The 27,195-nt window shown below is 44.1% G+C and overlaps 1 protein-coding gene and 1 non-coding gene across 9 annotated transcripts in view; one reads left to right on the plus strand and one right to left on the minus strand.

Moving 5' to 3' along the window:
• Positions 1-3,437: 3,437 nt before the first annotated feature.
• Positions 3,438-3,519, minus strand: LOC112426686 (small nucleolar RNA U83B). Its single transcript, XR_003018070.2, has one exon. It is a non-coding gene; the product is annotated as a small nucleolar RNA U83B (small nucleolar RNA).
• A 13,581-nt stretch (positions 3,520-17,100) lies between these two features.
• The window catches only part of LOC105481836 (ninein), a 109,243-nt gene continuing 99,148 nt past the window's right edge, over positions 17,101-27,195 (plus strand). For 5 of the 8 annotated variants that reach the window (XM_011741610.3, XM_011741606.2, XM_011741608.2 and 2 more), the window contains exons 1-3: positions 17,184-17,261; positions 17,743-17,796; positions 26,080-26,283. In XM_011741610.3, the coding sequence (XP_011739912.2) occupies positions 26,101-26,283 (183 nt within the window). In that variant the 5' untranslated portion in view covers positions 17,184-17,261; positions 17,743-17,796; positions 26,080-26,100. Of the gene's footprint in view, positions 17,262-17,742; positions 17,797-26,079; positions 26,284-27,195 lie in introns of all 8 variants that reach the window. The other 3 variants (XM_011741604.2, XM_011741615.2, XM_011741609.2) reach the window with 1 other exon arrangement.

Here is a 27,195-nt window from a genome sequence, read left to right on the forward strand (position 1 = left end):
GAATTGAACTGAATTGTAGGACACTCAGCTGCTATTGGAGAATTGGTTGTTGGTGGGGAAAAATTCACACATCATTGTGACCAGAAGTGTTCTGTGTTGAGTTTGAGTAGAGAAAAAACAGTTTGACTTTTTGCCGTAAAGGAAGGAACAAGAATGGAAGCAGGGAGACCAGTTAGGAGACTAACACAGGAGTCTAAGGAGACACTATGGTGACTGTAAGGTAGTCACTTAGGTAAGGTGCTGGCAGTGCTCACCGTGGAGATGGTGAAAAGTGTTCAGATATAAAATATATTTTAGAGATACAACCTATATGACTTGCTGGTAGATCGTTTCATTTTGCCTAAATATTATCCCTCTTGAGCTACATTTTCAAAGCTTTTGCAAAACAACTTTAGATCCAAGCCCCTTGCCCTTACTTCCCTACTCATATGTACATCCACATACCCATCTTGTGCCTCAGAAAAATTCCCCTCACCCTTTTTTTTTTTTTTTTTTTTTTTGACAAGGAGTCTTACTCTGTCGCCCAGGCTGGAGTGCAGTGGCACGATCTCGGCTCATTGCAACCTCCATCTCCTGGATTCAAGCGATTCTCCTGCCTCAGACTCCCGAGTAGCTGGGACTACAGGTGCATTTCACCATGCCCAGCTAATTTTTGCTTTTTTTTTTTTTTTTTTTTTTTTGATATGGAGGCTCATCCTGTCACCCAGGCTACAGTGCAATGGCGCAATCTTGACTCACTGCAACCTCCCGGGTTCAAGCGAGTCTCCTGCCTCAGCATCCTGAGTAGCTGGGATTATAGGAGTACAACACGACAGCCAGCTAATTTTTTTTTTTTTTTTTTTTTTTTTTTTGAGACGGAATCTCGCTCTGTTGCCCAGACTGGAGTGCAGTGGCATGATCTCAGCTCACTGCAAGCTCTGCCTTCCAGGTTCACGCCATTCTCCTGCCTCAGCCTCCTGAGTAGCTGGGACTACAGGTGCCCGCCACCATGCCTGGCTAATCTTTTTTTTTTTGTATTTTTAGTAGAGACGGGGTTTCACCATGTTAGCCAGGATGGTCTCAATCTCCTGACCTCATGATCCGCTTGCCTCGGCCTCCCAAAGTGCTGGGATTATAGGCATGAGCCACGGCACCCAGACAATTTTTTGTATTTTCAGTAGAGAAGGGGTTTCGTCATGTTGGCCAGGCTGGTTTTGAACTCCTGACCTTGTGATCCAACTGCGTTGGCCTCCCAAAGGGCTGGAACTACAGCCGTGAGCCACCGCACCTGGCTTACTCTTCTTAAATCATGATTGGTCCAAATGGCTTACCCAGTCATCCATTCCAGGGCACCAAGTGCATCTCAGTCACTGCTGTGTCTGCAAAGCCCAGAAGTAACTCTCTAGCTAACTGTTCCCAGGCCTTACGGTTCATACCCTCCTACAGGCTCCTAGAGAAATTATTTTCAAACTTGTGCATGACTCTTTGCATGCCCAAGACTTCTGCACCTCTGAGGGTCTACTCTATAAACCTCCAGCAGCCCCAGTGACATGCAGTCGATGGTTATCAGGGCCCAGCTCAATAGTAGGACTTTTACATGATTCATTTACTTAACTCTTCACCACTCTCAGAGAACAGAGCCTATGGCTGAGGAAAACAGTTCATAGACATGTTTTGCAAATTGTGAGACAACACCCAGGTAGGATTTAAGTCAGGTGGAGCTCAATGTGACTGTTAACTTCTGGCCCCTCTGAGAACTGCTTCTCCAAGAACTGCTGCCCCAGGAACAACTCTCTCCCTGCTTAGTTAATCATCAGAGTTAAAACACAACTCTGGAGCCAAATTGCCTGGAATGGAATCCGAGTGTCACTACATTTTAGTTGCATTACCTTGGGCAAGGTATTTAATATCTCTGCACCTCTGTTTCCTCATCCATAAAAGAGAGATAATCATAATGCCAGCCTCGTTATAGGTGAGGACTAAGGGAATTACTATATACAACGTGTTTAGAATAAAACCTGGTATACAACAAGCTAATATTTATATAAAATATTAGCTATCATATCTCATCATCATCACTCCCCTGTCCCAACCACTGACGCATCACCCTCATTTTATATTCGTGCAACAGAATTTCAGCTACGTGATCACGAGCCATTACCAAAAGCCCCTAGGTAGGTGTCTGTTGAGTAGGTTGTTAAGGTAATGCATAGAAAGGTCATTACAAAAAAAAAAAGTTGATGGGGCACAGTGATGAGGTGACTGTCAGAGATACGAAAGAGACACTTAATAAGTTGTGATTAATTTACTCTGAATAATGCATTGAAGTGAAGACATTTTCAAAGCATTATTTGGATTAAATTACTTACTGTTCCAAGGCTCATTTCACTAACCAGGAAGTGTATGGGGTGGGTAGAGATGAGTCTGTCCTTTCCAATATCTGTTTAGTCATTGACATATACTGCTCCCAATCAGTTTCCTGGCAACTCAGGGTTAAGGCCCTGCATCTCAAGCTCTTGCCTTCACTTCATTGTTTTTAGTACTACAGCTTTCAGGATGTCTACTAGTCAATATAGACTGCGTTTATCTGTGATAACGAGAACAACAGATTTAAGCAGCAACAATGATCAAGTTTATTTCTTGTCTATTCCACATGTCCGTTGTGGGAGGGACAAGAAGGCCCTGCTTATTATAGTCATTGAGAAACAAGGCTGAAGGAGGCTCCACCTCAGCATGCTTCCCTGATCACAGGGCCAGGGGAAAGGAAGCATGTCAAACCACATTGACTTTTGAAACTTTTACCTGGAAATATCCCATCACACTGCTCATGTTTTATTGGTCAGAACAAGTCACATGGCCAAGCCTGGGCTTAAAAGGGAGAGCATGTACAATCTTCCTGCAAGGAAGTGCCCCAAATATTTGGAGACAATAATACAGGTTTCTGTAGGAAAGATTTGTCTGAAAGCAAAAACACCATCTAAAAGTGGCTTAAATAATTGAGGGGTTATTTTCTGACACAACAAAAAGTCTGGAGGTGGATCAAGGCCCAAGGAGGTAAATTTGGCATCTCAAAGATGCCTTCAGGGATGCACTTTACTTCCATCTTTCTACTTTACCATCCTTAAGATGGCAGCAGTATCTCCCTTCATAGTTACAAGATGGCTGCAGCAGTGCCGGGCATCATGGGTAGACCAGTGATATCCAGAGAAGGGTAGCAGTGTTTCCTGCATTAGTCTCATATTGTTTTGTTTTTTGTTTTTAATTTAAAAATTAGCCAGGAGTATTGGTTCATGCCCATAATTCCAGCACTTTGGGAGACGGAGGTGAGAAGACGGCTGGAGCCTAGGATTCCAGGCTGCAGTGAGCTGTGATAGGGCCACTGTACTGCAGTCTGGGCAACAGAGTAAGACCCAGTCTCTAAAATAAATAAAAAATAATAAATAAATAAATAAATAGTAAAAGTAAAATAAATTAGTATTTCCACAGTCTGGTTCAAGCACTGTGCCCAACACTTATTCCACGGCCTCATCCCAAAACTCATCACAGTTAATCACGTGGCTCATCACAAAACTACTCCTGCAGTTTTGAGAAAATCCTTCTCAGAACCCCAGCTTACTTCCTTTTGGGTCCCATTAGCCACAATGAAATCGTATGTTCATGACTTAGCCAGTCGTTGGCAAAAGGAATAAGACTACCTTGACTACCTTCTGGGGTAAGAAAAGACCTATATTCCCTTTGTAGGAGCAACTCTGTTTTCTGTAAGAAATGTAGCGCTGAGCATAAGAATCAGGTAAATGTAACCTTATTTCACCAATTTTGGGAAGGTCCTTTTTGCAGAGTGTAAATAAAGAGGGACCACAATGTCCATTAGTGAAAAGCCTTCATTTGTGCTTACGTAATTAATTTACAGTGGAACAACTATGGGCAAATAAAGCAGTCAAAACAGGCATTTAATAGGGAAGGATCATTTACCAAAGGGTCAGGGAAATAAGAAACTACTTTGGGTTGATATTACATCCGTCTCAAAAGAGTTGACCAAAAGAATTCACCACTCCCTTCTCTGTGGCCCCCTGACTAGAGTCTCCATTCTTCATCATTTCACCCACCACACTTACCATGCTTTATTGCCTTTATCTGTGTACCTGTCTGTCTCCACCTGCAAGATTGTAAGCTCCTTGAAAATATAATCTGTTTCATCTTTTTATTCCTGTGCATAATATGAAACAGTAGTGGCTAAAATGAATTGATAACTCACTGTGTCCGAGAGCCCATTCTAAGTTCTAAATGAACTGACTCTTTAATATTCACAACATCCTATGAGGCATGTGTTATTATTATGTATGTTTTATAAAGGAAGAGATGGAAAGTCAACAAGTTAAGTCCTTGACCAAAGGTACATAACTGTTAAGTGGGAGAGTTGGGTTTCAAATGAAGGCAGCCTAATTGGGTTATGTTTAGGACATTTGCCCAACAAATGGGTGAACCCAATATGCTTTAATACATAATAGGAAGGGGAGAGAGAGAACAAGGGTGAAGAAAAAGTGATAATCTTTTATTTACACATAGAATCTGAAATCAAGTATGATAGACTTATATTCCATGAGGGTAGAGAGTGTGTATGTCTCACTTGTTTAGTGCGGTATCTCTAGCTTCTAGTACAGTCCCTGGCACACAGTATGTATTCAATAATTCCTGGGAGTGGCAGAGGAAGGGAGAGACGGGGGGAAGGATGAAAGAAAGGAAGGAAGAGACTGAACGAATAAACACAACCAATGACCTCTTTATCTTGCTTTCTATTTTTCCTATCTTCTCTCCCTCCATTATTTTCATGCACAGCTTTACTTCTTAAATCTACCTCTTGCCTAGGATAGGAGGAAGTGGTAGAGGCTCTAAGTATTAAGTGTTCTCAAAGAGAATTTAAATGTAACATTGTTACAGAGTAGCAAGTCCTCTCTGTGGCCCTAATTCATTTGGCTTTTGAAACAATGTGTCTTGTATGAAGTAGACTTTTCCTCAAACTAAAACATTTTTTAACAATTTGGACTTGTGCTTTTTCTTCTAATTGTGTGCTGCTTAAAATGTCAATGCAATGCAGGGATGCCAATTCCCACACGGGCATATTGATTTTTATAAAAATCAATGCAGGCTGGGTGCGGTGGCTCATGCCTGTAATCTCGGCACTTTGGGAGGCCAAGGCAGGCAGATCACTTGAGGTCAGGAGTTCGAGGCCAGCCTGGCCAACATGGTGAAACCCTGTCTCTACTACAAATACAAAAATTAACCAGGCATGGTGGTGCACGCCTGTAATCCCAGCTACTGAGGAGGCTGAGGCAGGAGAATCACTTGAACCTGGGAGGTGGAGGTTGCGGTGAGCTGAGATTGTGCCACTGCTCTCCAGCCTGGGTGACAGAGACTCTATCTCAAAAAAAAAAAAAAAAAAAAAAAAAAAAAAAAAAAAAAAAAAAAAAAAGACTGTCTCAAAAAGAAAAAAAGAAAAATTAGAACCATAGCCATAAGCAAATGAACAGCAATGATTAAAGGTTAGGAAATGACTACTGTCAAAGCCTCTCTACAAAAAACTGGTTACATTACCCAGATAATAGTCTGTACACACTAAAAGCACTATTTTTTCTCCTTGATTTCAGCACTATTGTCATAGGGCTCTGCTTTCAAAGATTGCTTCAAACAGCCATACAGACTTAACATTTCAGATTCAATCTTTAGACCATACAGACTCCTTACTCTAGTTTCAGTAAGCAAAGTACAGTCGTGATGAAACTGAAGCATTGCATTCAGAATTCTAAGTGTTCCTATTCCTAAAGGATGTCTGAGTTTCTGTTGTTAATTTTGTCGTTTTGATTCCTGTCTAGAAAGCTAATTTTTAAAAGTATCTTTTTGTTCTAATTTTTTTTTTTTTAAGAGACAGCATCTCATTCTGTCACCCAGGCTGGAGTGCAGTGGCACAATTCTGCTCACTGCAGCCTCAACCTCATGGACTCACAGGATCCTCCCACCTCAGCCTCCCAAGTAGCTGGGACCACAATGCACCACCACACCTGGCTAATTTTGTTTTTTTCCTATAGAGATGAGGTCTCGCTATGTTGCTCAGGGTGAACTCAAACTCCTGGCTCAAGCAATCCTCCTGCCTCAGCCTCCCAAAGTGCTGGGATTACAGGCATGAGCCACCGTGCCCAGGCTTTTGTTCTAAAATTGAACAAGAACGTCAAGAGTATCCAAACATTCTGACTTTTTTTGTTTGTTCTTCATTCTCAGATTACTTTGATTCCATTCAAATGTATTTGAGCCATTGGTTTTTTTTTTTTTTTCCAAAAATGAACTCATTGACTTTTCTTCAGCCTGATTTTCTCCTCCTGGCTTCTTTCTTGGTTAATGGCACCATTATCCACCGTGATCCAGACAAACACCTCAGCCACTTTTGACTTCTCACGTTATTGCCTCATATGTCCAGTTAGCTGCCAAGTCCAATTGTTCAATCTCTAGAGCTGTCATTTTCTTTTCATTCTCATGTCAAGGACTCTAAGTGAGGCCTTCATCATCCCCTCTTAGAATATTGCAATGACCCTCAAACTGGCTTCCACTATTTGTCTCTTATTCTCCAATCCATCTTTTGTATTTTTGCTCAACTGTTTTCCCAAAAGATTTATCATATTTCTCCCCTGCCCAAAAACCTACAATGGCTCACTATTGCCATTTTTTAAGACTTTAAAAGTCAAACTCTTTAATGGCATTGAAGACTCTTCCTCAGTTCATCCCAACCAACTCTAGCAACCTCATCTCCTATCACTCCCCATCATTACTTTGATTATTCCTTCATTAATGTATTTCCCCCAGATTTATCATGACATTTCTTCATTCTATCTGTCTGGCAAATTCCAAATTATGTTTCAAGGCCTTGCTCAAATACTCTCTCCGTTTACGGAAACTTCCTTGTTCTCCAGGCAGAATTAATCCCTCCTTTCTGTGCTCCCATAGCATTTTGTTCAGATTCCTATTATGCCCCTTATTGGGTTCCCAGAAGCAGTTCATGAGAGGAGGATTTGTAGGGAAGGGTTTTGTTAAGGAAATGCTCCCCAAAGAGTCTGGCAAGTGAATGAGGGAGGTAAGACAGAGAAGAGAAAGAGATCAAGCAAGGGTGAGAAATTTGGTGAAAGTCCCAAGGCGAGTAGCCCAGCTCAATTCCATAGGGGAACTCTGGACATTAATTGATGTCCTTCTCTAAGACAAGGGAGCTGAGCTTGCTTTCTCCCATACTGAGCAGTCACTAGCTAGGGATTCAGTTCCCAAGCACTTCTTGCTCTCTGCATGCATTTGTACACAGCAGCCCAAGGGCAGCCACCAAAACAGAGTCACAGGTGCAGGCCAGTGGCAGCAAAAGCACTCCAAAGTGGATGGAGGAACACACAGAAATGGTTAGAGAAATCCCAGAGTACCTGGGAGGAGGCTGACGATGTCAGCTATGCTTCTTGGTATAGTGTGCCTTGTATCCACCTAATCACGCACTGTCATCCGCTGCCTCCTCCAGCCAGTGGATGCTGAAGCACTTAGGAGCAAACACTGCCTTTTAGTCATCCTTGTGTCCCTACAGCAGGTAGGATATCACTTTGCACCTGGAAATTGCTTAAATAGGATTTATTGATTCAAATGGAATATTCCTTGTGCAACATTTTGCTTCTACTAATCGTTTCACAGAAATTTTTTTCCCTAGCTGATTTTAGGTCAACGACAATAAAACATGTGAATTCTGGAGTTTCAAAACCTCAAATCTTCAACTTTTCACCTCGCACTTTTATTCCTGGGGCAAAAACTTGCTCAGCACATCTCTTCCTAAATTCCAAGACAGGCTGCTTGTTCTGTTCAGTCAAGAATGCCAACCCAAGAAACATTTTTGAAAGATCACAGTCAACGTCATTGCCAAAAGAAGAAGCTCTTGGCACACAAAGAACCTGGTTCAATATGAGATGCCAGATGGTGATTTCAACTTCAGCTAAATTCCTGCTGAAAAGTGTTTGAACTGCAGATGAGAAAATCTTCTATGACAAATTTCCAAGCGTTAGAAGATTCAGAGGAAAATGGCAAGTGTTGATACCCTCCCTCCCTGCTGCCACCACCACCAACCACATGCACACATACCATGGAACATACCTGCATCTGGTAGCTAAAATTCCAACAAAGATGCCTCTGTCTTTTAAAAAGTCTATGGACCCTGATTTGATTTTTACTAAAAGTATATTAACTAAGTCCATTGGAGCAAATACCATTTGATTAATATGCAGTGCTTTTTCAAAGGGTGTGTTCCCTTAGCATCAGAGATAAGGCTTTCCTGTCTACCAATAATTCTATTGTTAATTGATAATTAATTGATAGTCAACTGATACTCAGTGTATCTCTCCTCCCTAAATACTTTCGAATTCCAGGAGATATATGTGAGGCATAAATTGATGTTGCTCTGCCCGGATGCCCTGGAATACCTTTTGCTGGTTCTGTGTGCCCACACCCCAGCTTCAGTGTGTTTTGCTTTCTAATGATGAGCTTCTGCAACTATCTTCAGAGGGTTGCCCTTGAACTACTGGAGTTTCACCTGTTTGCACAGAGAACTGAAAGTGCCTGGGAGCTTACTGTGGCCATGAGGTGCCCACAGTCAATGAGTTACTGGTACAGGAAACTGAAAGCCCAGCTCCCCCGAATCAAGTGTGGGAAAACTCTGAGGTGTAGTATACGCTCCAGAGCTCCAGTCAGCAATAGGCTGAGACTGGGACTCTGCCTGAATAATACCTGCACTTGGTTTTTTTCCCTCCTTCTTTCCCTGTGTTGCTCCTGCCTTCCCATGTACCCCCTTGGAGGTCTCTCCTCTAACACATCTTTCATATAACTCATGTACAAATCCTCATCTCAGGACCTGCTTCTGGGAAACTGACCTGTGATGATTCTGGGTAATGGAAAAGTTCAAGGAATATCCTGCTAATAAAGAAAACAGAAATTCTTTCTAGAACAAGGAACATATGCATACCCACTTTATCAATCAAAGTCTCAGAAGGAAATAGTGGATAAAGTCAAAGTAGGTATTTGGAGAAAGGTTAGTAATAAAGGGACTATTTACAAAGGTGTGGACTGGGTTCAGAGAAACAAGGATAAGTGCCCACCTGAAAGCTAGGAGCAGGAGGTGCCACTGCCAACTTTAGGCCTCACTGGCAAAAGGAGAGTGTGGCTTTGCAAGCTGGTGACAGAGATGTGTGGAGAGGCTGTGAGACAGGAGCTGTGACTTTATGGGTTGCAGCCAGCCTGCAGAGACCCAACAGGGAGTAAGCACCAACCTTATGCTCCATCTTGCCTCCAATCTTTTGTCAGCGCTACCCCATCAGCTGAACATAATGGGAACTAGGGCTTGAGGGAGCCTGCTAATGTAGTATATCTAGGTTCGCCTCTTGGGGAATACAGCAGGTGGAGAAGAGTAGGCAGAGGATCTGATGGGACAAACAAGCTTTCCAGCACACTTGCCTACCTATCTTACACACACACCCCCAACACACACACACACCCCTAAACACACCCAAACACACACACACCCAAACACACACACACACAAACACACACACATCCAAACACACACACACCACCCACACACACACCACACACACACACCCAAACACACACACACACTCAAACACACACACACACCCAAACACACACACCCAAACACACACACCACACACACCCAAACATACACACATCCAAATACACACCACCCACACACACACCACCCACACACACACCACCCACACACACACCCAAACACACACACCCAAACACACACTCACACTCGAACACACACACTCAAACACACACACCAAAACACACACACACCACACACACCCAAACACACACACACTCAAACACACACACACCACACACACACCCCCAAACACACACACACCACACACACACACACACACACAGTTTGGCTGGTTCTTGATCTTGACCTGTGACCAGATACACCTGAATAAACACCACTTTTCTCTCTGCTGCCCTTGTTTCCTTCTATATTATTTGTTTGCATATTGAGGGACCCAGAGATAGGCTGCATGATGTGTGAGAAGGGAACATCAAAAATCAAGTGACAAAATAGATTTTTATTAAAGTCTGAGTATGGCATTTGGGTATCAGCATAGCCCCAGCACTTCAGCCTCTAAGACAATTTATGTAGAGTGAGATATGACTCACAGACCCCACTGCCATAAGATTTATCATCACTTTGACCTCAGTATTTTAGTACAGAGGTCTAAACTACATCTTTAGAGAATTACACCCATTCTCTCACAGCTGACAAAATGCAAATCAAAGATCTTTATGTTGCCTTTTGTAATGCCCTATCTAATTGCTTTCTCATCGGTGCAGGTGCAACAATGTCCTCATTATTCGGTTTACTCCCCAGTGTTCTCATTATTGAAAGTAAGGGTCTCTTCCTAGCGGGCTCATTTTGTTTTTGAAATGGTCACTTCTCTTGGATTTTGGCTTTGGCTTGATTCAGAATATAAGGCATTACAAAGTGTGCAGAGTGGAGAAAAAAAGGTCACTCAGTTATTTTAAGGCCTTTGAGATTAATCATGGCAGACAGCATGGGTCCTTGGGATGCTGGCAGGAGCCAATGTGGGTGGGATGGAGGATGGAAGACAGAGAAGCACCCCTCCCACGCATCCCTGGAGGACAGGCAAGGCCCAGCAGTTACTGCCTCCTTGGCCTCCAACCCTCTCTCTGCCGGGTACCCTTCAAACACCAATACAGCTGAGTCGAAAACATGTGGGGTGCACTTTAACAAATGGCCTACGGGGTTGTCATTTCTAAGTATTAAAATAGTATATATTGGGGCCAGGCGTGGTAGCTTATGCCTGTAATCCCAGCACTTTGGGATGCTGAGGTGGGTGGATCACCTGAGGTCAGGAGTTTGAGACCAGTCTGGCCAACATGGCGAAACCCTGTCTCTACCTAAAAATACAAAAATTACAGGAGGCTGAGGCAGGAGAATCGCTTGAACCCAGGAGGCGGAGGTTGCGGTGAGCCCAGATCGCACCATTGCATTCCAGCCTGGACAACAAGAGCGAAACTCCATAACAACTACAACAACAACAGCAACAAAAATTAGCTGGGCAAGGTGGCATGCTCCTGTAGTCCCAGCTACTTGGGAGGCTGAGGCAGGAGAATCGCTTGAACCTGGGAGGCAGAGGTTGCAGAGAGCCAAGATTGCGCCACTGCACTCCAGACTAGGCATCGGAATGAGACTCCGTCTAAAAAAAAAAAAAAAGAAAGAAAAGAAAAAATAAATAAAATAAAATATTATAAATTGGGCTATTTTCTTCAGAAATTTTATGTCTAAGCATATTTTGAGGGCCCAATGGACTTAGAGGATGGTGATTGTTTTAAAATGTTAGTAAACACTGGGTTTCATTCCATGGCAGCTGTCTGAGTCAGTCATAAGCCCTCTCAGGAGGCGAGTGCTGAGGTGGACAGGTCAGGCCTAGGGGTGTGTGATCCCTGGTGTGATCCTGAGCAAGGCACCAAAGCTTCCTGAACACAGCTTTCTTTTAACAGTAATGGAATTGGGTTGGACAGATTCTGAATCCTCTTCTTGTTCTGACACTGCATTTGTGGCAGCCACTAGCCCCGTGTGGCTGGTCTGAACTGAGATGTGCCGCAAGTGTCAGGCACACACCAGGTTTCAAAGGCTTAGAACAAAAACAAATGTAAAATATCCCATTATTACTTTTTTGTTGATTACATGTTGAAGTGATTGTGTTTTTGGGGTATATTGGGTTAAATAAAAATCTAAAAATTAATTTTACATGTTTTTACTCTTTTAAATGTGGCTACTAGAAAATTTTGAACTACAATTTGTGGCTCACATTATATTTCTACTGAACAGAAATGTTTTAACATGTATGTTTCTGGGTTGCCATTTCTTTTGTGTGCACATCAAATTCTAGAGATTCAAAGTAGTCTTGCTTGGGGAAAAATGTTTCATTTTCCATTCAAAACTCTTCTAATAAAAACGTAAAGATTTTATGTCATATTGGTTTAGTGTTTGAGAGTGTATGAGGGAGGGGCCGGGCATGGTGGTTCACTCCTGTAATCTCAGCACTTTGGGATGCCGAGGTGGGCCAATCAGCTGAGGTCAGGAGTTCAAGACCAACCTAGCCAACATGGTGAAACCTCATGTCTACTAAAAACACAAAAATTACCTGGGCATGGTGGCGCGTGCTTGTAGTCCCAGCTATCCCGTAGGCTGACAGGAGAATTGCTTGAACCCGGGAGGCAGAGGTTGCAGTGGAGGGGCTGAGATTATGCCACCACTGCCCTCCCGCCTGGGTGACAGAGTAAGACTCCATCCTCAAAAATAAAACAAAAATAAATAAAAATAAAATTTTAAAAAAAGAGTGTAGAGGGAGGGAATGCGAATGCTTCTTAAACTAACATTTCATTTCCTCCCCCCTTCAAATGAAGCTAGAGTGGCAGTCCTTTGGCACTTACAGTCTTCAGAACAGTACACCATTGCCTGCAGCCAGCTACATGAAAAGGGATAATTCCAAAAGTAAAGATTAACCCCCCACCCACCCATCCCATGTATACATATGCAACATCTCTTCTCTACATGAATGCCAAGTATTTGGAAAGTACCTAAGTGCTCAGCCCATGGGATCCAAAAGACACGTGCAAAAACCACTTCCTGCTATGCTTCAATTGCTGGGCCAAATAATGAACAGACACAAGGCATTCAATACACATTAGGACTGATGATCTGGGCTGAAAGAGCAGCAGAGGGAAGATTAGAAGGTCCACATGAGCAGAGTGGAGGGAGGGTAGGTTTCCTGCAGACACTGAGGATACATACATATGCATTGATCAGGAAGGACCTTCAATGTCGGGAAAAAGATCTAGGACCTGATGTGAAAAGCAATGTTCAGAATGCTCAAATAGAAGCCATGTTTTAGGGAAATCATTGCTCTCTTCTCTGCCTTGCTGTAGCGTGTGTATGTCCCCCAACTGGAGAACGTAATTAGACTCCAATGCCACCTAACATCATTCCCTTACTGTCTCATGAGTGCATATTTTTACCTTCCAAAAGGAGAATACATTCCTCAAGGGCAAGAACCAGGGTTGATTTTTGCTTCATTTTGTTTTGTTTGAGACAGGGTCTCTCTCTGTCACCAGGCTAAAGTGCAGTGGTATAATCATTGTTCACTGCAGCCTTGACCTCCTGGGCTCAATTGATCCTCCTATATCAGCCTCTTGAGAAGTTGGGACCAGAGGCATGTGGTACCCAGCCTGGCCAATAAAAAAAAGGAGAGTAGAGAAGGGGGGTCTCACCGTGTTGCCCAGGCTGGTCTTGAACTCCTGGGCTCAAGGCATCCACCCACCTCAGCCTCCAGAAATGTTGGGATTACAGGTGTGAGCTGTCATGCCCAACCTGATGTTTATTTTGAACATCGTGTGACTTTCAGGACAGTATTAGGCACAGGGTAGGCAATCAATGCTTACTTTAAAAAAATAAATTGTATGGAATCCTGCTTTCCTTCTTTCATTTTCTTCATAAGGAAAATGAAGAGATAATCCTAATTTCTAATAAGTGTCCCCCAGGGGCAAAAGTGTAAATCAGTTTGCCTTCTGTCACCTTCCCTTCCCTTTTCTATACTTTCCTTCTTTCTTCCTGGGTTCTTAACCACCAACATTTTGCTGCTGGAACTCTTAGTCCTTGACTTGTATGTCTGGAACTCAAATTTCTCCCTTTTTCCTTTCCTCATTCATCTTTCTTAGGGCCTTGGGGGGATCACTGATGTCCCTTTCTTTCACACAGTGAGTTCCTGGACTAGACTATAACTGATCATCTACTTTAACAATTTGGCTGTCCTTGACACAGCTCTGCAACTTGCCTGAAAACTGTCCTGCTGAGTTCAAATGGTCACAGAAATAAGAAAGATATCGATTAAAGAAGTTTGAAAGGAGCCAGGAGCTGCTACATGAGTGACAGGCTGTTTGACTACTCTGTGAATGAAAAATAGTTTATACCCAACTGTGACTTGGAAGAGGGTAGACCATGTTTGGTTAGAGCCTTTTTTTGACTAAGAAAAAAAAAATAACTTTTCAGGTTCCAGTAAGTTTACAAAGCCTGACTCTCTCTCTCTCTCTCTCTCTCTCTCATTTGTCGTCTTGACTCTAAACTGCTAATTTCAAAATTACTTCAAGAAGAAACAAAGAGTAGGCCAGGCGCAGTGGCTCACGCCTGTAATCCCAGCACTTTGGGAGGTCGAGGCAGGATCACTTGAGGTCAGGAGTTCAAGACCAGCTTGACCAACATAGTGAAACCTTGTCTCTACTAAAAATTCAAAAATTAGCCAGATGTGACTGTGCACACCTGTAATCCCAGCTACTTGGGAGGATGAATCAGGAGAATCGCTTGAACCCAGGAGGTAGAGGTTGCAGTGAGACAAGATTGCACCACTGCACTCCAGCCTGGGCGACACAGTGAGATTTTGTCTCAAATAAATAAATAAATAAATAAAATACATAAATAAAAAGAAAGAAAAGAGACAAAGAGTAACTTTCTCTTCCCTGGATTATTCTTTAGTTAACGTTTTAGAGCTTTAACCATCTAAGAAAGCCAGTTCAGTCCTGTGAAATATGGCAGAAAACCCTTCAAAAACTTCATGTTCAAATACTTCAAGGATCCTGGGTCCTTGAACAAGTTTCTTTGTAAAGTGAGAGTAAAAATCAGAGGCAGATAAGCTGCAACAGATAAGAGTGAAGTTTTGTTTGTAAAGGGTAATAACTCTGAATAAACATTTACTTTTTTAAAATCTTATATTGGTTATAATGTAGAATTGGAGCCTGGTTGCTACTTCTGCTGTCATTTTGTGTTTAATAGAGAAAAGATCAAGTGATGGGCTCTAAAGGAAGTTTCTGGTTTTTTTCCCTGTGACTCCAGTCTGGACTAAGACTAACCATTTGCTCAACGCAAACCAAATTGCAGGCCCATTGTGTTGAATAAATGATCTTTCTTGGTAGGGTTGCTCTTGCCAACCCACACCATGCAGTAACCATGCTCCATGCTTTCCCTCCTTTGTAGCAAGGCTGGAGGTGATCCCAGTTCCCAGTCCCAGCGCTAACTCCACCCCACTTACTCCTCTCAAGAAAGCGCATCTTGTGTTTTTCAAATTACACAACCCCCAGCAATTCTGATCTTCCTGCACAGGGAGTGAATGCCACTTCCAATATCCCCCGACCCCCAAGAATCACTGCTTTAAACTAATGAGCAATATCATCCTTAAGGATTCTTGCCAGTTAAAAAGTGATGCTTGGAGAGGTAACCAGTAGGATGACGATTCCATGGCAGAGATTAGGTGAAACAAAAAAGACACCTCTTCATTCTTACCTTCCAAGATTGTTGGCTCTTTTAGTGCCCAGTGAGCATTATTGTCTGTCTTACAAGATGATCTCTATGTAAGTATTCTGGTAACAGGTTAGCTATCCTCTTAATGAACTGCGTGCGTGCGTGTGTGTGTGTGTGTGTGTGTGTGTGTTGTATAATTATTACTAGATGACTGAACAACCATGCATACAGTATATGAGTGTGTGTGTTTGTGTGTGTGTGTACTTATTCAAGAGTGTTTAAAAAGGAGAGAGGAGCATAACTCTCTCTTATTCTGCAGGCACACTTACATGCCGTGTAGAAAGAAGTGAGCCTGGTCTTTTGAATAAGATTGATCTGTTTAAAATTTTAAAAAATTTTTTTGAGATAACTGTAAATTCGCATGAAGTTGTAAGAAATAATAGAGATCCCCTATAGACGCTTCACTCAATTTTTCTCAATGGTATCATTTTGCATAACTGTAGAACAATATTACAACCAGGAAATGGACATTAGTGTAGTACAAATGTCTTATTCAAATTTCATGAGAGTTTCACGTGCTCTCATTTGTGAGTATATATCCAGTTCTATGCAATTTTGCCACATATGTGATCTGGTTTTGAATCTCAATTCTGTGGAGTTCCTGCTGTGTGATCCTGAGGAAGCTCTTTGACTTCTGCGAGATCCATTTTCCTCATCTGCAAAATAATGTCTGCCTCCTAAGGGTGATGTGAGAATTAGGTAAGATAATTTCTGTCGAGTTTCTAGCACACTGGATTCTCAAGGAATGCTGGTTTCCTCTTGTCTATTGCTTGCTCTCTCGGAGCTATCACCAGTTTCTTGCTAAAATAAACACACTTGAGGGTTGTAATCCATCAGGCGGATCCTTCAAGGGCAATACATTTAACACTGCAACTCAAAGAGAACCATGGCCTGAACTTGGGATCCTATTTGACTGCAATGAGATCAGAAGTGTAGGGATGGGGGAGTGAGAACGGAGACTCTGGGGTAGGGGTAGGAGGCGGTAAATATCGAGCAACTGTTGGGCTGCGAACCATCAACTCTAAGGAGTTTCCGTCCTGTGTGGCTTGCGACCGAGGGTTAGCTTCACCCGGAGAAGTCTGCACAGGGGTGGCAGCCTGTGAGGACGTGGTGGGCAGGTGCGGAAGCCAGTGTAGACCCGGCAGGAGGGTCGCGCTCGCTCTACAGGACACCGAGTCACTTCTAGAGCCCTTCCGCCTCCTGAACACCCTTTCCAATGTTGACGGCCAGTGGACACCCGAGGGCTGGGAAATCCAGGGCCGCCCGAGAGCAAAAGAGGCACAGGGATCCCCCCCTTAAAGTCCCGCTGGCTGAAGGCGGGGGCCCTTCCTCTGCGCTGAGACGTTGCTGCCCGAGTGTCAGCGGTGCGGGTGAGTGCAGGCGTGTTGGGAAAGAAAGGGAGGCGGACAGGCAGGAGGCGAGGGTGGCAGCGCCAGCCCCAGCTCGGCGGCGACCTCGGGGCGCCAGCCTCCTCCACCCGCACCAGGAGCCCCGGCGTTTCTAACTTCAGATCTCGGAGGCGGGCACTCGGAGAGGGAGGGCGCGTCCGCGAGGGCCCAGGCGGCGCCGCCTGCTCCTCCCTCAGCTGCCGGAGCCGCGCGGGCCGCAGAGGAGGAGCAGCGCCGGGACCGGCGTCGCCCTGACTCCTCCTCCCCGCGCGGGCCGGGCCCTTCCTCCCCAGCGTCCAGAGCTCCGGGTGGCCGCGGCCGAGCCGGCAGCCGAGCGCGCTGGGCGCGGCCGTCCCGCCGCCGCCGCCGCCGAGCCCGGAGTGCGCCAGCGGCCATGGTTCCCGCGGCGGCGCGGGGCGCCTGAGCACCGGGAAGCAGTAAGTGGCGCAACCCCGGGGACCCGGACCCACGGCCTGGGGGTGCACGGAGGCCTCGCGCTGCCCCCGCGCCGTCGGCGAGGCCCTGAGCGCCCGGAGCGAACTGGGCACCAGATCACGCGGGGGCTTCCCATTTGGGGTCCGGGGCCTGGGCGAGCGCAATCCCTGCGGGCCGGGAGGAAGCGGCGGCCAGGCGGGAGGACGAGGCGGGGACGGGGCGGCTCCGGAGGCGGGAGGAGGGGCCGGTCCCGGAGGCGCGGGCGGGGGGCGGGCCGGCGGGGGTGGGGAGGATGCGCGCTGCAGCCCGCGGCCCCCGAGAGCAGCGCTTTTGTAAGCCCTGGCCCCTTACATATGGAAATGACGCTCGCGCGGGTCCCCATTCGCGTCCTTTTGAAGGACACCCGCCCGGAACCGCGGCGCCGGCTGCGAAGTATTGTCCCGCTTCTCCAGCCCTAACAAAGCGTCCTCCTTCGCTTTGCAGAGCGCTGGAGGCGGGCGGCCGGCTGTGCTGGCGCTCCGGAGAGACCGACAGAAGGTAGGCGAGGGCGGCGGGGCCGGGGGGGAGTGCGCTGCCTGTCCACACAATAGGGTGTCTGAGGTTTCTGGTGGTGGCGATGGGCAGGCGAGTTGAGGACGCATCGCAGGTGGCTAGGGACTTGGGAGGCGCGCCCGTCCTGTGGCCGCACCTCCGCTTCCCCGTCCGGCGGCACCCCTGAGTTTGGGCACCCCCAGTACCCCTGAAGCCCCGGCCGCTTGCCCGGAGCTGAAAGCCGCTTCTGTGCGCTGTCCGAGAGCAGACTTGAGTCCCGGAGGGAGCAGAAGGGGTGGTGGTTCCGTTGGCATGTGCCGCCCGCACAGTCTTGTGATTGAGACGCTGAAGAGGAAGCTGCGTGGGGAAACCCGAGGTGTTAGCCTGGGCTGTCTGGGTAGCAGAGAGCTGCTTGGAGCCCGGAAAGTGGAGATTTTGGAAGGTGTGTGGGGTCGATGCGCGTAAACAGTTTCCCGGTGTAATGCCTAGGAGAAGGGGAAAGAACAAAATGACGTTTGGTTATTGCCTAAAAGGTGTGGCCTGGAGGTGTGGAGTGTCCGGGAAGGAAGCTTCCAGCGGCTAGGCTTCTGCAGCTACCGAAGCGGCCCCTGACAGGACACTAGGTGATGAGAACAGTCTCTGCTTGCAGCTCTCGCTGCGAAGTTGAGAGATAGAGACGGAAAGAGGCATTTTCCCTAACCCCAGCCCTGACAACCCGAGGTGAAGGCACCAACAAAATGGGAGCTGGAAAGACTACCCTGCCATATATCATGTTTCCAGACAACTTGGATATTATGAGATCTGCTTTTTGCACCTAACTAGAACAGATCCTCTCCTGGCATTGAGGACTTCTAAGATGGGCTTGCCATACAGCTCAACTCCTGAATTTATTACATCGAAACGGATTGCGTAGTTGTCTTTTGTGACTGACGTGGTAGCTTTGTAGGATGAGAATCCTGATAAAGTCCATCCTGACACATGAGGGAAGCCCCTGGAACCACGACGTTTCTCAGTTGGGTCGCCTTAAACACCGTAACGTACACATATGTTTGCATGCTTCCGGAGGCTTGATGATCTAACAAGGAACATTGCTTTTTTCTGTCAGTTTAATTTTACCTTGAGTCTTCTCTCGTGGTGAGCATATTATACAGGTGGCTGACCTGGAATATTGGTGGCTGCTGCTCTGGAGTTGAAGGGAGCTGTGAGGATTTCCAGAGTGTGTATAGGAGGAACATTACAGGCTGGCTGAAAAACGAGTTTGTGTGTTGTGGTCTCTTCAGCTGTTGTCAGTGTCCTTTGGGAGGTGATGTGGACTGCCTGGGAATTTGTTTGCAGATTTGTTTATTTTCCCTATTCTCTGGTGATTCTTTAGAGGGAAGCATTCTGCAGAGTGGGGAAAAGGTAGGTCATATGAACGTTCCACAGGGTTGGACATTGGCAAAGTTATTGCCAATACAGAGAAAGGCTTCACAGGGGGCAACAGAGAGGAAGCCATCATACTCACAGTCTTTGCATTAAAATGTCGAGGATCAGTCATTTTAACAGGCACTTGCTCAGAATGGCGTGGGGTTCTTTTTTCTTATTTCTTTTTAATTTTAGATGTGTAATGACCCTTAATATCAAAAGATGTTAACTGTCACAGAGGGGGAGAATAGGGCTCCAGTGAATTCTGAACAGCCAATCTTAATTTAATAGGCAGTATTCTTATCATGAGTCAAATGTTTAAATAAATTGTTTTAAATGTCACTGCAAATGACTTTCTAAACTAACATTTCAACAATCTTGATGCTTCCATTTTATGATAAGGAACATACATTTTATCAGTCTTACATTGATAAAGGGTGGGCAAGCTTAGAGCATTTTCGAAGGATTTAAACAGCGTAAAGCCTTTTTAGAAAGCTTATTTTTATAGATGCCAATTCATTTGTAAGCCAATAAATTATCTGGGTTGAATTCTGGCTATTGAACTTGCATCTGTTGGGCAGGGGCTTATGGAGAGACTTAGTGAAGCTTGCAAGAAGATTTTTATCCTATTTATGAATAAAATAGAATTTTGAAAAGATTATGAGATTCTGAAAGTGAGCATCCTTGTTTATTGCAATTTAAGTCAGCAATTAACCATTTATTCAAGCTTTTGGATGGAAAAATTACAAAGCATCTATCTATACCCTAATGCTCACTTTAAAAACAAAGTTGGGAAAATATTGTTCATAGACGTGAGAAGAGATCACCTTCAGTTACACCTCAGGGTACCATACTCATAGCCTCAGGCATCCTAAATTAACGGGAGTCAATATGGCTCAAGAAGTGGAAGTTGTTATAAGCTGTCTCTTTTTTTTTTTTTTAAGTAACAAACTCTTTATTTTTAAAGTAACAAAGCTCTGTTTTCTGCTTCTGTAATTTACTTAGTAGTTGATTACAGGTTATTGAATGCACATTGTGCGAGGCTAATGGGTTTTTTTTCCTGCAGCTAACCTGAGTTATTTGATGGGGTAATCTACCAGTTATTAGCTTGAACAAAAGCATGGGTTTATTACATGCTTCAGAATAGCAAAATAATAAAGCTTGCTTACATTTTTGAATAAATGCTAGTAGGATTCCCTTAGTTAAATATTATAGTGTAGTTGACAAAGGTTGTTATTTTTCTTTTTCTTTTTTTTTTTGACATGGAGTCTCTCACTGTCTCCTGGGCTGGAGTGCAATGGTGGGATCTCAGCTCACTGTAACCTCCGCCTCCTGGGTTCAAGCGACTCTTGCGCCTCAGCCTCCTGAGTAGCTGGAATTACAGGCACGTGCCACCGCACCTGGCTTTTTTTTTTTTTTTTTTTTTTTTTTTTTGTATTTTTAGTAGAGATGGGGTTTCACCATGTTAGGCAGGATGGCCCCGATCTCCTGACCTCGTGATCCACCCGCCTGAGCCTCCCAAATTGCTGGGATTACAGGCGTGAGCCACCATTCCTGGGCATTTTTTCAAATTTATTTAATGTGACTTTTTTCCTGTGCATTTAAGCTTTTGTGTTATATTTTTATACCATGATTTCATTCAGAGTGATATTGTTGTGCTTTTGGTATCCAGTTAGGAGTGAGACACCGTCTGAGCAGAGAGGAGGCATTCTGACAGTAATCAGTTTGCTGCTAAGCAGCACTAGTTTTTGGCAGAAGTATTCTCCTATATAAACTCATAAATGGCTGCAACTGCTTTTTCTATTGAGCTTTTACTAAACTTGAATTTATCCTTGTCACTCTTTCCTTTATACTGAAATTAGTCCAATATGGTGAGCCTGAAAATCTTTGCAGCCAATTAAAGTATTTGCGGAAAAGAGAGAATAAAAAGAAACACTTTAATTTGATCATTGGCGTTATTAGGCTCCGAGTTGCCAAATGGTGAAAGCTAGAGGCATAAATGGAGAGTTTTGCCCAAGTGGGGTTTGTTGGTGTTCATCACATCAGCTGTAGAGTAAGTAAATGAGTCGCTGGTTGTCACTGCCTGGTCTGTGGACCCCCAACAGCTATGTCTGCACACAGGTCCAAAAGCATCTATTATGATGCCCTCTCAAGGAAAGCAGCTGAGCCGAGGGGACATGCAGACATTCCGCAGAGCTCTTCAGCTGCTGAACCATCTGGAGGGGAAATAAAAGGCCTGGGCTAGGGGCTCTGGCATTGTGCATATTTATTATTTGGTTTTCACTTGCAAGACTTTGTCCCCTTTTTACTTCCTCTGGCCCAGAACAGACGTCCCCTTTAGCTGGGGTGTCATTCTCACAAGCTCCTTTCTTGTGAGAAGGAGCTTGGTTGAACACTGAAAAGTTCATAAATCCACATATCCACTCATGATTCTGGTCACACCTCCACCTATTTCGTTTGCAGTCCTATTTGGCACTGTGATTTCATCAGCTGGGGTAATGAACACTACTGTCAGAGTCGGCAGCATTTTGGCAGCCTTATTTTGAGTTATTTGGAAGGAAAATGCTCAGAATAATTGTCATGATGGGTGGTTATTGAGTGGTAAATGTTTTGATTAATGGTTCTGTGCATCTGCTTCGTATTTAACCATCCCCAGTTAGAACTCCAAAATATTGCCCATACTGGTTTTTTCATTCCAAAAGAGTCATAAAGCCTTCTAACAATTTGATTGGAAAGGTAGATGTTGAGGAGAGGCCCAGGTTTATTATGGCAGGCTTCATAACACTGGAGTTCTTTGCAATTTGGAGAATTTCTCACTCAAAATGTAACTTTCTTAATCTCTGAGTAAGATTCCTGCTTCTGGTGGGTACCAGTTAGGGTTTGACTCTGAAAAGCATTGGATTGCACAGATTATACATACTTAAGTATTTATTTAGGGGAAGTAATTTACAAATTATCAATTCCTAGACAATGCCCATTATTGAAGATATGGGACGCTTCATGATCATTTTTATATAAGAATTTATTTCTTTCATGCCCTAAATCCCAAAGCTGCTTTAGAAAAAAAGGGGATATGTGTTCTATTTGTATATCCCTGGTGCCTTGTAGGCTATAATTATTCAATAAATGGATCGAGGGAGGTGGGGAGGAAGGAACTCTGCTTCTCAATTCCAATTTGGAAGAGTTTGTGGCCATGGAGTGTTCTGTGGGGATTTCTGCTGCTTAGTACTGTTCAACCGGCTGACACATAAAGGTGGAGATGAGTGGTTTGCCAATGGCATCATTTCAGAGGTCTCATTCATGTGTTCTATGTGCATGTGTAGGATTGAGGGATAATATAATTGAGCGTCGCACTAGAGTTCAAATCTTGGCTCCACCTCCATTTTGTTCAAGGAGATTAGTGCTGTATCCTTGGACAGTTGCTTAATTTTGTCAAGCCCCAATTTCTACATCTTGCAGGAGAAAATGAGAATATCTACTTCTAAGAATTGGGAGGATTAAACGAGATAATATACATAAAGTACTTAGTTTAGGCCAGACTCATAGTAAATGTTCAGAAGTAATTCCGAATTACAGTGCAGCTTTCTGCTTTTATTTGATGTTAAATTTATCAATAACCTGCTTTTAAAGATAGAGGAAGCTCTGAACATTACCTGCTGCCGTTATCATTTAGTAATATAATGATGTTTATGTACATAGTACACTCCCTGCCCATTCTCAGTCTGTTCTACAGCATTTCACATCTCCTGCTTTGCTTCTTTGGAGGTAGATCTGTAGATGATTCACTTGTTACCTCCTCTTCAGTTTGCCACTCCTTTGCAGCTGCAGATATTCTCTTGGTTATCTTAAATTCCCTCTTGTATCAGCTTTCTCTGGGATTAGCCACTCTCGCTTGCTTGCCACATTTAACTCTCAGAACAAACCTTCCAGATGCACATTGTTATTCTCATGCTGTAATCGAGGGGACCTGAGAAAAGTTTTAGTATAGATTCTCCTCCAAAGTTCCATCCCATAGCAAGACAATGCAGCCAAAGTTTGTGAATCCATTTACTTAATTACTAGCCTATGGAATTAAACTTCAGACAGCGCTGCACGGTACAGATTGGCAGTTGGTGTTGGCTTTCTACTTCTTGCTTATGTCTAAGGCTGAAAATGCCTTTGAGAAAGGATAGGGTGGAGGAAGTGGAGGTGTGTTGGTGGAAGAAATAGACATTCCAAAGTTTTCATATGCCCACTTCTGTAGACCTTATTAAGGGTACGTTTCCTCTCAAGGAGTGATCCATACAGGAAGTCAATCCATGATATTTGCTGAATCCCTGGCGTGAAGAACAGACTGACTTTACTATGCATTTGGGGGAAGATGTAAAAGAAATAGGAACGTGGAGCTTATCATTAAAGAACTTTCTGCCAAGTGGGGAGAAAAAAAAATTCTTGCACATGAAATTACTGATGAACATTTGGGAAATAATATCAACCAGTAAAAATGCCTTCTGTACCACTGACAACTTTTCACCATGAGTAACATCTCCTGGATGTTTCAGCGTGAGCATTTGTTCCACAGGAGTGGTGCTTTTCTCCCCTTCAGTCAAGCACAGTGTTTTGAGAAGGAAGGAGATGAAATGAAGAGATAAAGAAAAGAAAGCTGCCATAAAATGAAAGAGGTTTGATTTAGTGAAAATCCAATGACCTCCCAAAGAGTCGGTCATGATAGTATATCAAATTCGACACCGTGGATAAGATCAGGACTTCTCAGTACATAAGTGTTTTATTCCTCTCTTTCATTGGACAAATCCCCGCCCCTTAAAAGTAATTTTTAAAAAGGGAAGTGTTAGAATTCTTTCACTTTTGAGTTTTTAAACATATATGCAAAATCAAGCAAAAGAAGAGTCTTGCTTTTATGAAATCGGTCAGATAACAGCCCAGGGGACTGTAAAACTCAGAGTGAGACTGAGAGCTACCAACACTGAAAATCCCGGAGCACCTTGGGGATTCTCAGCAGCTCTTAGTTGACAATTAACTGGTGAACTCTAAGTGAATCTCGTTAGCCAAGTGTTGGCCTTGTCTAAATTCTTAACTCCTGTGGCTTTGCATAACAACTTGGTATTTCTTTTCTGAGGCTTTGATGTTTATATAACACTCTCAACTTATTTTGAAAACATTTACATAGTGATTAGTTAACCCAGCAGACCAATCCTGGGAAGACAGCCAGAGCTTGCAGCACCTTAGTAACAGAAAAACTGATAATTAGAAGAGACCTGTCCAAGACCAGGAACCTGGACCAAAATTGTGCCATGTTGCTTTACTTTAATGAGTGGCCCCAGTAAAAACTGAGCTGTGTGGCAGAGCTGTTCACATTTATCTTCTGTGTCCACCCAGTTCTGCTGAAACCCCTGGCAAGATCATGGCTCTGTTCTAGCTTGTCAAGTTTTGAACAGCTGTCTATGGAAAGAAAGCAAATACAACCTAGAGCAACGCTGATTTGTTTTAGAAAGCTCTTTTATTTTCAGTTCTGGCTGTGTTCAACATCTTAGCTTACGTTTTTCGTGTTGTAATGATCTGCTGTACGGATGATCACCTCTAAGTTAGTTTTCTCTAAGTTGACTTGGATTAAAGACGCTTGGTTAGTGAAAGCTGCTGCTTTTTTATAGTCAAGGGACTGGTTCGGAGAGCCTTGTTGCAGATGGCTGAGGTCACCGTCCCAAGGGTGTGTTTTGTGTTTGGCATCCATTGCGTCATGGTGAAGGCACCTTCAGATGTGCAGGTTTCAGGCTTTCATCGGAAAATCCAGCATATTAAAAATGAATTGTCATGCAAAGAAAAATAAAAAAAGATTTCATTTGTAAAATACGAGCTCCTTGGAATTTTATGATGTATATTTTTAACAAAAATGACTCAGTTTTTGATGTCTCCAATTTTTTACTGATCCTAAGGAAGGTGGCAAAGTGGAAAGCCTGGAGTATGGGTAGGTGAGAGAGACGGAAGACAGGTTAACCAGGCATAAAGAGGTGAGATGCTCTAGTGAGTGGAGGTTCCCTGAGATGCTGTATGAGTCATATAAACCAGTCTGTGGCTCCTTTAAACCTCACTGTCTGAAAGGTTGAGAAATAGTGTCTTCCCTTTTTTCTAGGCAACTAAGCATTACCTAAAACTCGCTGGGACTAAAGCAATCTTCAGGGAATATTCTTCCCGTCACACCTCATGTAATTGCACCAGTGAAGTTAATTGAGTTGCTTTTTGAGGAACTCGTGTAAAAGGCATTTGGTTTCATGTAAACAGGGAGGTGGTTTTGTAGCATAGCCTCTTGCTGCAGCCCTCCAGTCTAGCTATGATGGGGGCCATCTACGCTGAATGAAGTAGAACAAATCAGCTTGGCCACGCTGATCAGTTGCAACATTGGGGCAGGTTATCTAAAGCTTGCCAGCTAGCATGGAAGTTCTGACCATACAGTCTGCTGTTGCTAACAGTTAGTTCACTTGAATAGTCTTGTGGTCTAAGTGGCTTTTTACCTTCTTAAAATCCTGGGCTAGAAGAGCTGGGAGAGAACTACCTTCAGCCTTGAGTTTGGCAGTCTGGCTGTCCGCCTGAGAACCAGGCAAGAGAGGAGGGTGTCTCCTACCGTACATGACCCCATCATTCTGGTAATGTTGCTCCCAGTGCGATCTAGCCCTGTGTATGTGGCCCTGGTGTGAGTGCATGTGGGAGTGTCACTGGCTAGGGCTGGTCCTGCAGAGACCAGAGGTCTTGCTGTGGGGTGCATCAGAAACTGGGTATTCCTGAGCATTCCCTGGGGACTGGTGGGGTACAGAGAAGGGGAATGTGCCAGGGGGTGACCACAGCAGGACTGGAGAGGCTGCCACAACCTGTCCTTGTCTCTGTCCTGCACAGGTGAGCGCTGTGGGCTATGGGATGGATGAGGTGGAGCAGGACCAGCATGAGGCCCGACTCAAGGAGCTGTTTGACAGTTTTGACACGACGGGCACAGGGTCCCTGGGGCAGGAAGAACTCACCGACCTTTGCCACATGTTGAGCTTGGAGGAGGTGGCCCCAGTGCTGCAGCAGACGTTACTTCAGGACAACCTCTTGGGAAGGGTAAGGTCTGGGGAAGAACATGGGCTGTGGGAAGTGGGGTGCGGTTTCTGCCAGGGTGCTGGGGGTGGGGCAGACCACACATGTTGCAACTTGTTTCTAGCATCCTGGCTGTTACATGATAAAAAGAAGAATGTAATGGATGTGGCATCACAGCCCAGTTTGCTAGGGTGACAAGGGCCTGCTTTAATTTGTGCTCTGGAGTTATGGTGTACAGTGAGCATCTTAGATAAAGAAAAAGAGATAATGAAAGGATGTTTTCCAACTTTTGTCTTGTTCTTTGTAGTTTATTTTATTGACTCCACATTCATCACTGGGACAGAAAGGAGGAGGGTGAGATTTCCATTGAAGAGAAAGAAAATGCAGTAAGAAAGCTATTGTTATGACTTTTACTCCCAATGAAGCTATTTCTTCTGTGGATTATTTCTGGGTGAAGCATTAATTAAACCTTCTACTCAGGAAATAAGACAGCAGGGTAAATAAATGCAGTGCAGGTTCCTTTAAAACCCAGCATGACTTGCTTCCAGCAGGGATGTGTGTGTGCATGCCAGTGTTAGCCTCTGTGTTTGACGACAAATAGTCATGTTATTACCATAGATCAAGTCACAGATATGAGTAAGGAGCGAGAGAGGGTCTTTTTTTTCCTCTTGCCAGTGGTGGATATTTGATCTGCCATGACCTGAGATTGCCTTCCATTCTCATAATTATAACTAATAGCTTTTATTTTTTGCCTTGTTTATAATTAATAGCTATTTAGTATCAATAGCTTTGTTTATATGGCTTTTGAGTCAGATCTCTTGCTGTTGGATTTTAGAATGATTAGAGAGAAAGATGGACTACACTTTTTACACTCTGTTGCTTCATTCTGGTTTTTATCACGTATAAATTGAGGAAGCAGTCGTGAGGCTTAACTTT

This window comes from Macaca nemestrina, chromosome 7 (assembly GCF_043159975.1).
Source record: "Macaca nemestrina isolate mMacNem1 chromosome 7, mMacNem.hap1, whole genome shotgun sequence".
Taxonomy (NCBI): Eukaryota; Metazoa; Chordata; class Mammalia; order Primates; family Cercopithecidae; genus Macaca; species Macaca nemestrina.